The sequence below is a fragment of the Heterocephalus glaber genome, unplaced genomic scaffold, assembly GCF_053883595.1.
Source record: "Heterocephalus glaber isolate CG9 unplaced genomic scaffold, H.glaber_assembly_v1.0 deba00001577, whole genome shotgun sequence".
Taxonomy (NCBI): domain Eukaryota; kingdom Metazoa; phylum Chordata; class Mammalia; order Rodentia; family Bathyergidae; genus Heterocephalus; species Heterocephalus glaber.
In genome coordinates this window covers 11,006,439-11,020,033 of record NW_028258358.1, presented here as the reverse complement: position 1 = coordinate 11,020,033, position 13,595 = coordinate 11,006,439, and the positions used below count along the sequence as shown (strand labels likewise).

The 13,595-nt window shown below is 36.1% G+C and overlaps 1 protein-coding gene and 1 pseudogene across 8 annotated transcripts in view; one reads left to right on the top strand and one right to left on the bottom strand.

Annotated features, from left to right (window-relative positions):
* Tbc1d4 (TBC1 domain family member 4) overlaps nucleotides 1-13,595 on the top strand; it is a 185,104-nt gene that overhangs the window by 169,040 nt on the left and 2,469 nt on the right. For all 8 annotated transcript variants that reach the window (XM_087192894.1, XM_087192895.1, XM_087192896.1 and 5 more), the window contains 4 exons: nucleotides 2,055-2,299; nucleotides 5,331-5,490; nucleotides 7,926-8,095; nucleotides 11,696-11,872. In XM_087192894.1, the coding sequence (XP_087049020.1) occupies nucleotides 2,055-2,299; nucleotides 5,331-5,490; nucleotides 7,926-8,095; nucleotides 11,696-11,872 (752 nt within the window). The remainder of the gene's footprint in view (nucleotides 1-2,054; nucleotides 2,300-5,330; nucleotides 5,491-7,925; nucleotides 8,096-11,695; nucleotides 11,873-13,595) is intronic.
* On the bottom strand, nucleotides 10,048-10,168 carry LOC147823501 (U2 spliceosomal RNA; annotated as a pseudogene).

Sequence of the window (13,595 nt, the reverse complement as noted above, 5' to 3'; positions counted from 1 at the left end):
TCTTCACAAAAAGAAAGGAGGGGATCGCTTTTTAGAACCCCCAGAAAAAAAGCAATACAATAAGAGGTGATGTGGAAATCATGAACACCACCTATCACATGGATGGAAAACTGTTTCATTGCTGATGGATGAGTACTTATGTCTGGGGGAGAATTGTCAGTATCAGCACCATAAAGCAATCTTTTTAACGCTGAATTTCAAATAAATTGTGGAAAATAAAAATGGTATGATTTAAAAATTATACTATTTTTCTCTTAACCTATTAAACAAACTTTATTATTTTAAAATACCTAAACGTTGCTATTTGACTGTTTCTTGAGTACTGAAAGTTGTGATACATTTCAGGTGGCCAGATATGTTACTCAAGCCCCTGAGGGTAAATAGGGGATTGCTTTGTATTTGTCATAATCTTACGTTAGAACATAAAAATATCACTGACCAAACCTGAGTTTTTAACCTCTGTTCCTTTTGGATAGCAAGCAGCTTTTGTTGGGAAAGAGCCTAGCTCAATTAAATCCTTTTTGGGTGCAATAAAATTTAAATGGGCACAGTTCAGAAACTGAACACTTGTGTTGTTGTCCTGATTTTACCACTAACTGTGATCTTAGACTAGTTGCTTTGCTTCTGCCTCTCAATCTTCCCTGTTAGGTGGGGACTTTGGACTAACCAGTCCCTAGGGTCCTGTGCAGAGCTGTAGATCTATGACCATAAATTAGTGGTAAAAACCAGGATTGAGGGCCAGGGATTTAGCTCAGTGGTTCTGGCACCTTCCTTGTAGGTGCAAGGTCCCAAGTTCGATCCCCGGTACCAAAAAAAACACAAACAATTGAGGGGTTCCAATCACGATAGACCCACATATGCTAATAATGAGGGAGATGATGAGATCAGTTTTCGGGGACAGGCTGGTGAGACAGAAATGGAGCTAAAGTCAAGCTTTGTGGATAGACAGTGTATTTATAGTTTTCTTTAGAAAAATTTTTAAGTGAGAAAGTAAATTGATACTTTTAAAAATTGCTTCGTTCACTCTGTTTGTAGCCATCTGTGTTTCTGCAGCATATTCTTGTTATTTTCTCTTTTCTTTCCCTTACTCTGCACACTTAATCTTATCAGTTCCTTTAAAAAAATCACTTTTAAGCCTATGTAGTAGAAAACATTTTAAAATCTATCATTCTTCCAAATTCTAACTAACATGAGTAATCATTTCACAAGTCATTTCATGTGTAGTACAAAGGAAATCCTGGACCAGCGTATACAGCCTTGGTGGAGAAGATTGATTTGTGTTAGTGCTTAGTACCAGCGTTTTAGGGGAGCAGGACTGAGTTCATTTGCTAGCTGGCATCTGCCTTGTAACTTTACACTCAGAGGTAAGCTTTACAGGGGAATTTATTTGAAATTAGCACAACCTTTTACTTTCTTTGCTTTCATTGGACATATATGTGTCCTTTTTTGGATATGTTGAAAGAAAAGGGGGCCTACATGGTTTATGTAAGTATTTTGACGAACAAACACCAAAGGATATTTGAAAAAGAAATATTTCCTAATGATAAACTGAACACAAAGCAAAACAAAAACTGGAAAGTCCTATTACAAGAAAAGTAGGGATACTTCTCCTTATGGACTACCAAGACTTCTTTTTAAATAACATGATGCCTCTTAATAGAATCCTGATTTCAATTAGAGGATGATCTTTATATGCACTTAGAACTTGTCTTGAATTATAGTCAGGATAAATTTTATGTTCTATTCTCCTATGATCTGTCCTGGATATGTTTGTGGATTTTATTTTATTGTTTTGCTAGAAAGAAGTACTGGCTAGCAAAAATTGTTTGCCCTTGTATCATATATGTGGAGTTAGGGTGGTAGCCTGGCATATAAGACTTGATAGAGACAGATAAAAAGATTGAGTCCTAGATGAAGCAACACTTGCTCAACTTACTCATTTGAGAGTGTTCATTTATTTTTGGAGCTTACTGAATTGCATGAATTGTGTTTTTACTCTGGTCTCCACAGTATCAGAACATCTGAAAACAATTTTCTCTACTTTTCCTCTGCAGGAAGGACGTTTCCTACTCATCCTTACTTTTCAGTACAGCTTGGGGCAGGGCAGCTATCACTCTTTAACCTTCTGAAAGCGTATTCTTTGCTGGACAAAGAAGTGGGCTACTGTCAGGGGATCAGCTTCGTGGCTGGAGTCCTGCTTCTCCACATGAGTGAAGAGCAAGCCTTTGAAATGCTGAAATTTCTCATGTATGACCTAGGTTTCCGTAAGCAGTACAGACCGGACATGACGTCACTTCAGGTGAGGTGGTGGCTTTTCATGAGGGTGGCTTTTCATGGGAGGCTCTTACCAGCAGTCTTGGCACCAGCTCTCTTCTGAGTTGGAGTTAACAATGAAAGAAGTTTGTACTTAGTTTCTTAGAACTTGGGCAAATGAATGGGGCATGTTTTAGTTTACTTTGGAGTACACAGGGTGTGTTTCCCAGGACACATAATTGCAGTAACTTGGTAGCTAGCTGATGAGTATTCATTCCTCTATTAACAGGTCAAATAATGACTATGAAATGTTTCATCTTTCACTTTTTTCCTAAACAGTTTGCTTATACTTCATTGGCATCATTGTAAGGCCTTAACTCAGACTTTTAGGAACAACAATTTGATAGCTGTCATTAGAGTTTCAAAGAATGGTGGCCAGACCTGGTGGTGCAGGCCTGTAATTCCAGAACTTTGGGAGACAGAGGTGGGAAGATTACAAATGCAAGCTCAGCTTGGGTAATTTAGAGACTTAGGAAGACTCTGTCTAAAAATAAAAAGGGGAAGGAGGTTGGAGAGCTAGCTCAGTGTGAAGGTCCTAGCTTTAATCCCATTCTGAAAATAATTTTGTTTTCAAAGCATGAAAAGTACCTGTGAATAGTGTTTGATTGTGGACCATAACAAAAAGATGCAGCTATCATAGTTTTGAAATGCAACAATTTCTCCACTGAAAAATTCTTTATCTATTTGACATGACAAAAACTCATAAATTAACATTACTTGCAATTAGCATGAAATAGTTTGTATCGCTAATTTTGAAAATGGATACTTGTAAATCTTTGATGGCAACATTCTTATAGGCTACAATATTAAAGACCTTATGGAACTTTAATTTTAAGAGAGTAGATAGATCTTTGGACTTTATAAAGTGAGGTATAAAATATTTTCACTTACTAGAACAAGAAATTAGTGTTTTGTTTCAATCAATACAGCTTTCAGAAGTGTACCTAAATGCCTATTCCAGTGGGCTTAGATTTTCTTGATAGGGTTTCTGATTTCTTGCTTCACTGGTGGTGAGCTTGGGTACACTCATGTCTCACTTACCTTATCTGTAAAATGAGATTGCGTTCTCTTTCAACTTCAAATATTTATATTTTCTCATGTTTTGTATCTACTGATTTCTATGTTGAGTGTAAAGTAATACTTTTTTCACGGAAGTCATTAGTCTTTTCTTTCTCCATCTTTTCTTCTTCTCCCTTATCTCTGCATCTTCCTTGACTTTTATCTCTTTCATCTGGAGTTTTGCCATGTTATTGATAAAGAATAATTGGAGATTATTCATTTTTAACAAATAGGATTTTATTATTAAAGCTTCTCTTGAAAGAAGCTTGAATTTTCTTTTCTTCCTCGGCCTAAATAGATGATGATGGAAGAAATGTCCTCAATCCCAAGTTTAGAAGATGGGAGTTGGGGGAGAGGTGTAAAGTAAGATCCTTTAAAAAATATTTGACACTGCACATTGCTTCTTTGTTATGATCACAGTTGTACAAGAAAATCAGAATGTCTGTGATGAAATACTTTCTTTTTTCTCTGCTAATTACACTTGCTTGGCTTCCAAAGAATTAGTTTCCAAAACACCAATTCTCCTGTTGATAAGTGCCACTATGTCTCATTTCTGAACCATAAGGAAAATGTATGATTTTTTTCAACTTGACTTATTGAGATATTAGTCACATTTAAAAACTTCTGTGTTTGACTTCAGCTAAGCTGCTTATTTTATAGTTATGACTTCCTGTGGCTCTTTGATTTCCTTTTACAGTTTCTGTGGAAACTTAGTTTCCAAATTTATGTATTGTAGATAACAATCAAACATAATTTGCTGTATTTTTGTATAGTATTTTTTTTTTTTTGGTACCGGGGATCGAACTCGGGTCCTTGCGCTTGCGAGGTAGGCGGGTATTTTTGTATAGTATTTTAAGAATTTTTTCACCCAAGGTGTCACCTCTTTTATAGATTTATGCTCTGGAAAGAATTACTAAATTCAAAATATATTAGGTTATAGGTATTTTCATAGTGCTGCCTTTATAAGGGTGATATTTTAAGGATTTCTTCTTAGGAAAGAAATTCTTCTGATTTTAATGAAACATTATTTACGTTTTACACCAAAATGTCAAGCTTATATCATTGACATGGGTCCATCACTCATCCATTATCTGTGTGGATAAAAATTTAAAGCACACTCACAAATTTATTATTTACATTTGCTTTATGTTTAATGTCACAGACAGAAGAATTTGAAAGTTCTCATGCAATGTCTGTAAAATATTTTTTGAAATGCTGTTAATCAACTCAGTAGACAAATGAAATATTTTCCCTTCTAATTCTAGAAATATTCAGAAACAGCTGCACTTTTTATTTTAATCCCCTTTGTTGTGAAAAACATGTTGCTGGAATAACTTGGATATTAGAAGAAACATCTCAAGCTTCTTGTCCCGGGACATTCTAAGCCTCCATTCCATCTTAGCAATGCAGCTTGTCCTGTGGGCCTTAGCCAGAACTCCGTTATAAATCAAATTCTGAGCCCTGAAAATAAAGCCAAGCTTTGCTTCTGCAGTGAACATATAGGGTCTTTGTTTGTTTGTTTGTTTGTTTTTTGGTACTGGGGATCAAACTCAGGATCTTGTGCTTTCGAGGCAGGTGCTGTGCCACTGAGCTACATCCCCAGCCCCATATACGATCTTTATAATGGGGACCAGGAGAGTTCAAATTAAATTCCAAAAACAATGCCCTCTTCAAGAGGGAAACTATTATTTCCATGTATGTCCATGATACTCAAACAACCATAATAGAAAACCTTGCTCAAGAGACTTAGATAGACTTAGAGTGACTGGCTTTATAAACTCAGGTGAGTGAACTTGGACTTGAATATCAACTTTAAAATCATAATTAAAATAAAGTCATACTGTTACTACTTACTGAATATATATGAATTGTTATTAAATGTTAGAATACGTCAAGTTAGTATATTTTATATAAATCAAAAATGTATATTTCATTTTTCTTCTCCAAATTAACTGTAGATTCAAATGTACCAGCTGTCCAGGCTCCTCCATGACTACCACAGAGAGCTCTACAATCACCTTGAAGAAAATGAAATCAGCCCCAGTCTTTACGCTGCCCCTTGGTTCCTTACATTGTTTGCCTCTCAGTTTCCATTAGGATTTGTAGCCAGAGTTTTTGGTAAGAAACTCTTATTAAGTGGGTAGTGTTGTTTATTCCAGGAAATATACTTCTAGCCATGTGGTACATCAACTATTTTATCATGTGTTACACAGAACAGCAAATTGCTAGTAGAGTTAAATAAATGTGGTTGGTTCTATTCTGCAAGTTAAAGCCTTATTAATCTTACATAAAATTAAGATTCAGTAGAAAAAAATGGACCCGTATTTGAGCAAACTATAATGGAGCTCTTGTTTTTATTTTTGCTTAAGAATTAAAGTATAGTTTTGAAAATCAAATGAGGGACATACATCATATGGTTTTTCAGTACATCTTCATACCTCTATTTTGTTTTGTTCTTTTTTCCCCTTTTCCAATTGTCTTCTTGAATGTGGGTTCAAAACACAGAGAACCATCTTCTCTAACTGGGTCAATGGAAATACTTATTATCAGTGTTACTTTTAATGGGATATTTCAATTTGACTTTGATTCCTGTTTCATGATTAAGTGACACTTCTTTCATGCCTGTTCAGGGCTTGTTGCCACTTCTAAAATTGGGTGGCTCTGGGGGAAACATTAAACATAGACCGGGGAAGTTATTGAGCACCTATCTTGCTCAGATAATGGTGCTTGAAACTAGGACAAAAGAAAGTATGATATATTTTATGCTCCTGTTGGGGCCTCTAATTCTGTTTACAAGTTTTTCTTTAGGTTTGTCTAAGTCTGTCTTTTAAAAAACAAACAAACAAAAAATTAAAAACAACAACAACTCATCAGTAGAGGTTTGTTCTAATGATGTTGTTTGGGCTCTCAGTAGTGGCAGACAGGGTTCCCACAGGTTTTCTGTTTGCTTGTTTTTGGGGTTTTTTTTTGGTACTGGGGAATCGAACTCGGGTCCTTGCATTTGCGAGGCAGCCAGGGTAACCACCGAGCTAAATCCCCGGGCCTTCCCACAGGTTTTTATTCTGCTTGTCTATCTGGTAGCCATGGTGAAAGTCATCAGTATTCATTCACAACTGTGCTTTTGGTAAATTGGCGCTTTTGGTCAAATTAAAGTATTGGCCCACTTTTAGGTCATTACCAGCATTTTAAAAAATGACATAAAATAGAACTCAGTGAAAATATTAAAGATAACAAATAGGAAAAATATTTCTTGGGGAAACTTCAGTTTTGAAGATGTACGTGTAACTTGTGCATATAACAGATTATAATTTTCAGTCTTACGGGGAAGGCTGTGGTTTTAAAAAACACTACATTAGTTGAAATATGATTTGTAAACAAATTGTAACAAAAGCATAAAATCAAGTTGCACTAAATCAAATGGTTGCCAGATTTCTCTTGTTTACATAATAGACATGATTTTTGTCTCTAGTGAAATTTTCTCTGGAGGTTGAATTCCTATTAATGAATCTTCTAAAAGTCTTTTTATATATCTAGTTTTCAGAGAAATATATACAATCCTTTTATATATGTATTTCTATGTCAAATTTGACAGATATTTTGTGGTATCTCTCATTGACTTATCCTTGGAAGGTTGATACCAAGGGTTCAAGAAACAAATGTTCCTAATTGTCTCTTGCTATGAGATTATAACTGAAACTATCAGCTGCATGATAATTACTCAATCTTTTCCTTTGAATTCAGTGAAAAATAGAGACTGTCATGAAATGAAACAATGCAAGACCAAAAAGAATGACCATGTCTGAAATAATTCCTAGACATTTCCCTTTTTAAAGACCCTCCACTGTATTTTTTTGTGCTGGAGATCAAACTCAGGACCTTGTGCTTGTGAGGCAGGTGCGGTGCCACTGAGCTAAATCCCCAGCCCTCCACTGTATATTTTTAACAAAAGAATATATATTGAGAAAAATTTTCATGCCATTTTATTTTCAAAACTATTGCATGTTTGTATTTGCAAGCAATCAGTTTAGAGTAAGCTTTTCTTTTTTTTTCTTCTGACTCTTGTTTTGATTTTATTATTAAAGCTTTTTTTCTTCAATTTTCTCCTCATATAGATTTACATATTAACTGGCTCATTTTCTTTTCTATTATGAGAGTTTGAATAATAATTGGTTATGTTGATTTTTTATATTCTATTGTGTAGGAAAATTTAAATATTAGTTGGATCTTTGAGGTTTACTGATCCTCTGCTAAATTTGCTATTCAAATTATAACCAATGCATAGATAACCATATATATATATAATTTGTCCTTTTTACCTTAGCCTTATCTGATATTTCTAATAAGTATGGGAAATATTCAGACATCTGTTTGTCAAATAATTTTTTTATAAAAGCTATGTGATTTTGATGTTTTCTTTTGCAAAATAATCTCTAGTTCTACTTCAGGAATAAAAACACACACACACACACACACACACACCTTTAACACAAAGAGTACTCTTTTTATGATAGTGGGTGCACAGTTTTGATCATGAAAATTGTCTCTTCTTTTAGATATTATTTTTCTTCAGGGAACTGAAGTTATATTTAAGGTTGCTCTGAGCCTGCTAAGCAGTCAAGAGACACTTATAATGCAATGTGAAAACTTTGAGAGTATTGTTGAATTCCTAAAAAGCAGGTTACCTGATATGAACACTTCTGAAATGGAAAAAATTATTACCCAGGTATGATTTAAACAATAATAATAATAAAATATAAGATTACAGCAGTTTCTCTACTGGCTATATATTAAATGCTTTTGCATTAAAATATAGTTTTGCTCGACAGGTATGATTTTCTTCAAGATTGTTTGTTGTTTGATCAGATTTTCTTAGAAATAAAATATTTCAAAATTTCTACAAGCGACATTGTCTGTGTGGCATTTCCTGGGTAGCACAGGAAATATGGGTTACTGTTACTTCATGAGTTTTTCAGGAATCCTTTCAATTTAACCAGTCCTGAGACCATAGATAGACCGCACAGAGTCAGGAAGATCTGAGAATACAATGAGATCTACCTACTTTTTTCATACCATCAATTCTGTTGTACAATATACAAGGAGGTCATGTAATGAGAGAACATAAGGTTTGGAAAGTATTGGTTTGTATCATCTTCTAACATTTTTTCATTAAAATTTATTGATTGACATGACTGTGTCAGTAAGTCTTTTCTTTGTCGTGTGGAATGCACTTGCCATCCTTATCTTCTGAACTGTATTATTTCTCAGCTCCGAAATAGGATGATAATGTTCCAGGAAGTTTTGTGAAACTTGCATCAGGAGGGAGTTTCTCTCTGCTGAGTCCAATGATAGGACCATTTACAGAAGTGTGGGGAGGGTTGAGGGAATCAAAACAGATGTCCATTTGTCTAGGAAGTACAACAGAGGGAAGCTGCTCCTTACCCTGGTAGTGAAGGGGCGAGTGGAAAATGTACAGGGATAATCAAAATATACAGTGAATGCTTAAATTAAAAAAATTATTACAGTGAAAGACACATTGCCATCAGTCCTCTTCAACATACTCCCTCCTGGTTCAAATACACTTATCCTATCATTCTGGCTACTTTCTGAACCAGCTCTGGAGGTCCTCTTGCATTTGTATCTTTATGAAGTGTGATCAAAACTACAGTGAATGTTGCTGCTTGGTGCCATCCAACAAAAAGGCAGGCTCATAAAAACATTATGGTGTGTCCTTATCCACCTTATTCACCGGATCTGGCACCTTGCAACTCCTTGCTCTTTCCTAAAGTCAAAATTACTATGAAAGGTAAATGTTTAAATTGACGCAGAACATTGAGGCAGCCATGACAATGCAAAGACATGAAAGAAAACTTCCAGAACTACTTCAGAAGTGACAAGGATAATGGAAAAAGTGTGTTCAAAGTGAGGGGGAGTGTTTTTCAGGGCGGTTAATGGCAATGTGTCTTTTACTGTAATAATTTTTTAAAAATTTGAACATTCACTGTAGATCACACCTTTAATGGTGATCAGGACCTATGAGAGTTGGAACTATGGAGGAAGGGCAGTTACTGTGGTCTTGATAAACTAAGCAGGCAAGGGCCCAGGGAGAAATACTGTACCCCCACCTGGCCCTGCACCTTCTAATCTCCTGCTAGCACCTGCCCTTGACCAAACCCAACCAGAAGCAGTCAGGAAGGAAGCATAGGGCATGAAGTTCACTGGGGCCTGGTCCTGGGAGACAGAGGGGATGAGAGCAGAGAGAGGCTCTGGGAAGTAAACGAAAAGGAACCTGCACACCATAGATTTAGTCCCTGGCTCTTCATAGGGACTGGATATGGGTAGTTAAATATTGATGTTGTTCAGATGAAATTAGCAACCTTCAGAGCAGACCTGTAGATCCTACAGTCGTGCTTATGTACACTGATCAAGATTAGCACTTTTCTGAAGGCAATTGGGATAACAGAAAGAAGATGGAATTTAGAGAAGAGAAGGGGGTTTGAAATGTATTCTGATGCCTTGCCACCTCTTAGCTGTGTGACTTTGGATGACCTTAAGTCTTCCAAAAAGGAAACAATAATAATTGGTCCTATTATGTTTGCAAATTATAAGTTAACGTATTTCATATGCTCCAATTAATACTCTAATATGAACTCTTCATTGTATTATCATATATAAAATAATCTTTCCACTGCATGAAATCTAAATCACAAATTATTCTGTAAATATCAGTTTTATGTATTAAGATAGTCTGATAGAACAAATACTACATTTGATCTTAGCCAAAAGGCCAGGAAGCAATATATTAAGATACTCTGTAAGCAGGAAAGTATAGATTTTTTCTACGTATTTATTTGTTTACTAATTCTTCAGCACTTTATTTTACTGGTAAGCTGTTGGAAATTGTGGTTTGGGAAGATTGAAATCAGATGTTACTTGTCTTCAAAATTAATGAAGGAATTGTCTGGTTTTACAGATTACGACTAGGATTAATGGAGAGAATTTATAGTTAGGTATTTTTGGATTTGATATTAGAGAGAGCTGCCTGACTGTTGGAGTTAATTAACTGTGGAATGAACTCCTGATATTGAAAGAGACCTTGATGAGTTTTATTTACGGACATTATAAAAAATGCAAATTGTTCCGAAAAGCACAAAAAGGAAAGTAAAAGTAACTATAGAATGAATATCTAGGATGATAATCTTTGAAGTGGCCTGCTACACATATATCTGTTTATATACATATGTAAATATGTATACACTTTTACATAACTGAAACTGTACTGTAAATTCTATTGTACGACTTAATTTTTAATTAAAATATGTTTAAAGTGTTGGACTTTTTTCATGCTTATAGAAACAGATCCCTAATCCCCACCATCATTCACCGTACTGGGGCTAAATTCAGGACCTTTACTCTGAGCAATATCCCCAGCCCTGCTGCCTCAGCCTCCAAGAGGATTACAGGCATGTGCATATCATTTTTAATGGGTGTGTAATGGTACATCATACCTGTACCAGCTAGGCAAGGAAAAGATTATGCTGTTTCAGAGGATGACTAGTTAGTCCAGAAATTCCCTTATTAAAATTCTAATACTTGAGTATCTCTAATAAGTAGTAAGGTCAGATTTTTTTTAATGTTTTTTTGTTCTCCACAGTATCTGATACTCCACAGTATCAGACAACCTTGCTTAAATCACAGTGCTGCCTCACCTCCTCCAGCATGTCTAGACTAAGGAAGGGTTGCCTGTCCTCTAACTTTTAAACGAACCTCTTCCTTTTTGGTAATAATATAGATGAGTGGCAGCAGCCCAGTTAAACCAGGGTGCACAATTTTGAGGATTCTCTGTGTAGTAGGATATGTAAATGACTCACAAAAGGCTCATGTAGAAGAGCAAGTGGGTGAAACCATTTTTTAAGACCTTTCTGCTCCATTGACAAATAAATTAGAAATGTTTTTAGTCTCTGTATCATAGACATAACCTATGCAGTTTTGCTTACTAATTAGCAATAATCATCTCTAACTTAGAAATAATTGCTCAATAACTAATGTTTTTATTTTGATTGCAAAATATTGACTTAATTTATTTTCATGCCTTAATCTTGCTATGAGAATGTCTCTGTTGGGTACAAATAGTCTGTGATCTAATTGTCCTTGTATTGAGAGTCACATCTATCTATTTTCCTTTTTGTATGCTTTAATGTTCCTCATTAATAAGTATTTGGAAACAGATATGGGGTACACAGATAGAATGTTGTTGCATGCACAGCATATACAGAGAGAATGTTGGTACTGAAGACCAGACTAACCTTGGGTGTTTCCCTTGCAGGTTTTTGAGATGGATATTTCTAAACAGTTACATGCCTATGAGGTAGAATACCATGTGTTGCAGGATGAACTCCAGGAATCTTCATATGCCTGTGAGGATAATGAACCTTTGGAGAAGCTGGAGAGGGCCAACAGCCAACTGAAAAGACAGAACATGGACCTCCTAGAAAAACTACAGGTAAAGAAATAAAGATTTGACCAGAGAAATCCATGAATGCCTCCTGAATGCATTATAAAGATCAGTTTGGAAAGCTTGATGGAGACAGATTAGGACGGCAAGAGCCAGGTAGGACGGCCAGCCAGAAGACATGTGCAAAAAAATGTGGATGATGAGAATTATCTAGGGTAAAATAGAAATGGAAAGAGAAGATGTTTCTGGGTGAGTGGAATGAAAACATCAAGCATATAGTTCCTGCCATCCAGGAGTTTACAACTACTCCGGAAAATAAAATCTCAAATATTTATATAAATACACACAGATACAGTAAACAATTATTATAAAGTAGTATTCTGTCTCTGCAACTAGTATGATAAGTGGTCTTTATTTATGCCTTGAGGGGCTGGGCTTAACAATGATCAGGGGAGTGGAAGTTGCCAGTTTTGGGTATGCAATGAAATATCTGAAACCTAGTAACTTATCAGGAAGAGGGTTTTTTTTTTTAAATCTCAGTTTTGGAGGCTGAAAATCTAAACAGCATGGTGCTCTTTCTGACGGGCCCCCCTGGCAAGTGGCATCATAGTGAAAGACTGTGGGAGAGGGAGAGATTACTTGGATTCAGAGGGGCCAGTCTTGCTCTTTGATAACAACCCTCTCACCTCAACTAACCACAGACCTGTGAAAACTGTCATAATCCCTTTCTGGGGCAGCTCCCTCAATGGTCTGGGGACCACTCGCCAAGGCCCCACCTCTCAAAAATCATCCCACCTGTAATATCACCTCACTGATGACCACCCTTCTGATACAGGGGCCCATGGAGGACACACTCTACCTATGTCCAAACCATGTCAGCAGGAGAAGCTTATGGGGGCAGATGAGCCCTGAGTTGGAATTTAAGTTCCGAATGGCTCCTTGAGTTCTGCTCACCCACAGCTGCCCCCTTTTAGCCCCATTTCCCCAGCACTGCAACTTCTCCAACCTAGAAAACACTCAAACGTGACTCTATTTGATGAATCCCCTAGCAAGACCAGCTAGGATGGAAAACAGCTTAGAAATAAGGCTTCTACAACGTAGTCCCTAAGAATAGCACTTAACTTCCTTTACGTCATCTTATATTATCTCTGGCTTATAAAAAGTTTTATCATTTTTTTCTATTGAAAACACAGCCAACATAATCTCTTTTTAAAAAAGCAGTCAGTGTATTGTCCCTTATTACTCGGACATTTCAAGAATGATTAATTGAGCATCTCCTTATTAGAGAAGGAGAATTTGCACCTGTTTAATGTTAATAATTGTTCTTAATTGTTACAGAGTTTTCAGTGACACTGTGGTGTAGTCATCAAATTTCTTGGGCACCCTTGACTCCCATCAAAACTGATAGGATCCTAAGTATATGTTTAGAGAACCCTGCATTTCCAGGCAGAGGGCTTTGAGTACTGGAAGATCACATCAGAAATCTCCTGTTTCTCCTTCACCAAGGCCAGACCTCACTCACTCAGAGGAACCCCAGTGGGTGTGGCTTGAGGACCCCAGCATGTAGGGTGGTGATTCAGCATCGCATTATTGGTGCAGTCAGTGAGAGATGAATCATGTTAGTGGTAATAGTTATATTTTTGAGTGACTTAAAAATCTGTTCTCACAACATTTGCATCTTATAATATTTTATTAAATAATTTGATATAATTAGTTAATATAATGAGGCCTGGCTGCTGTTACAATAAACAACGAGACTCTTCAAATTTTT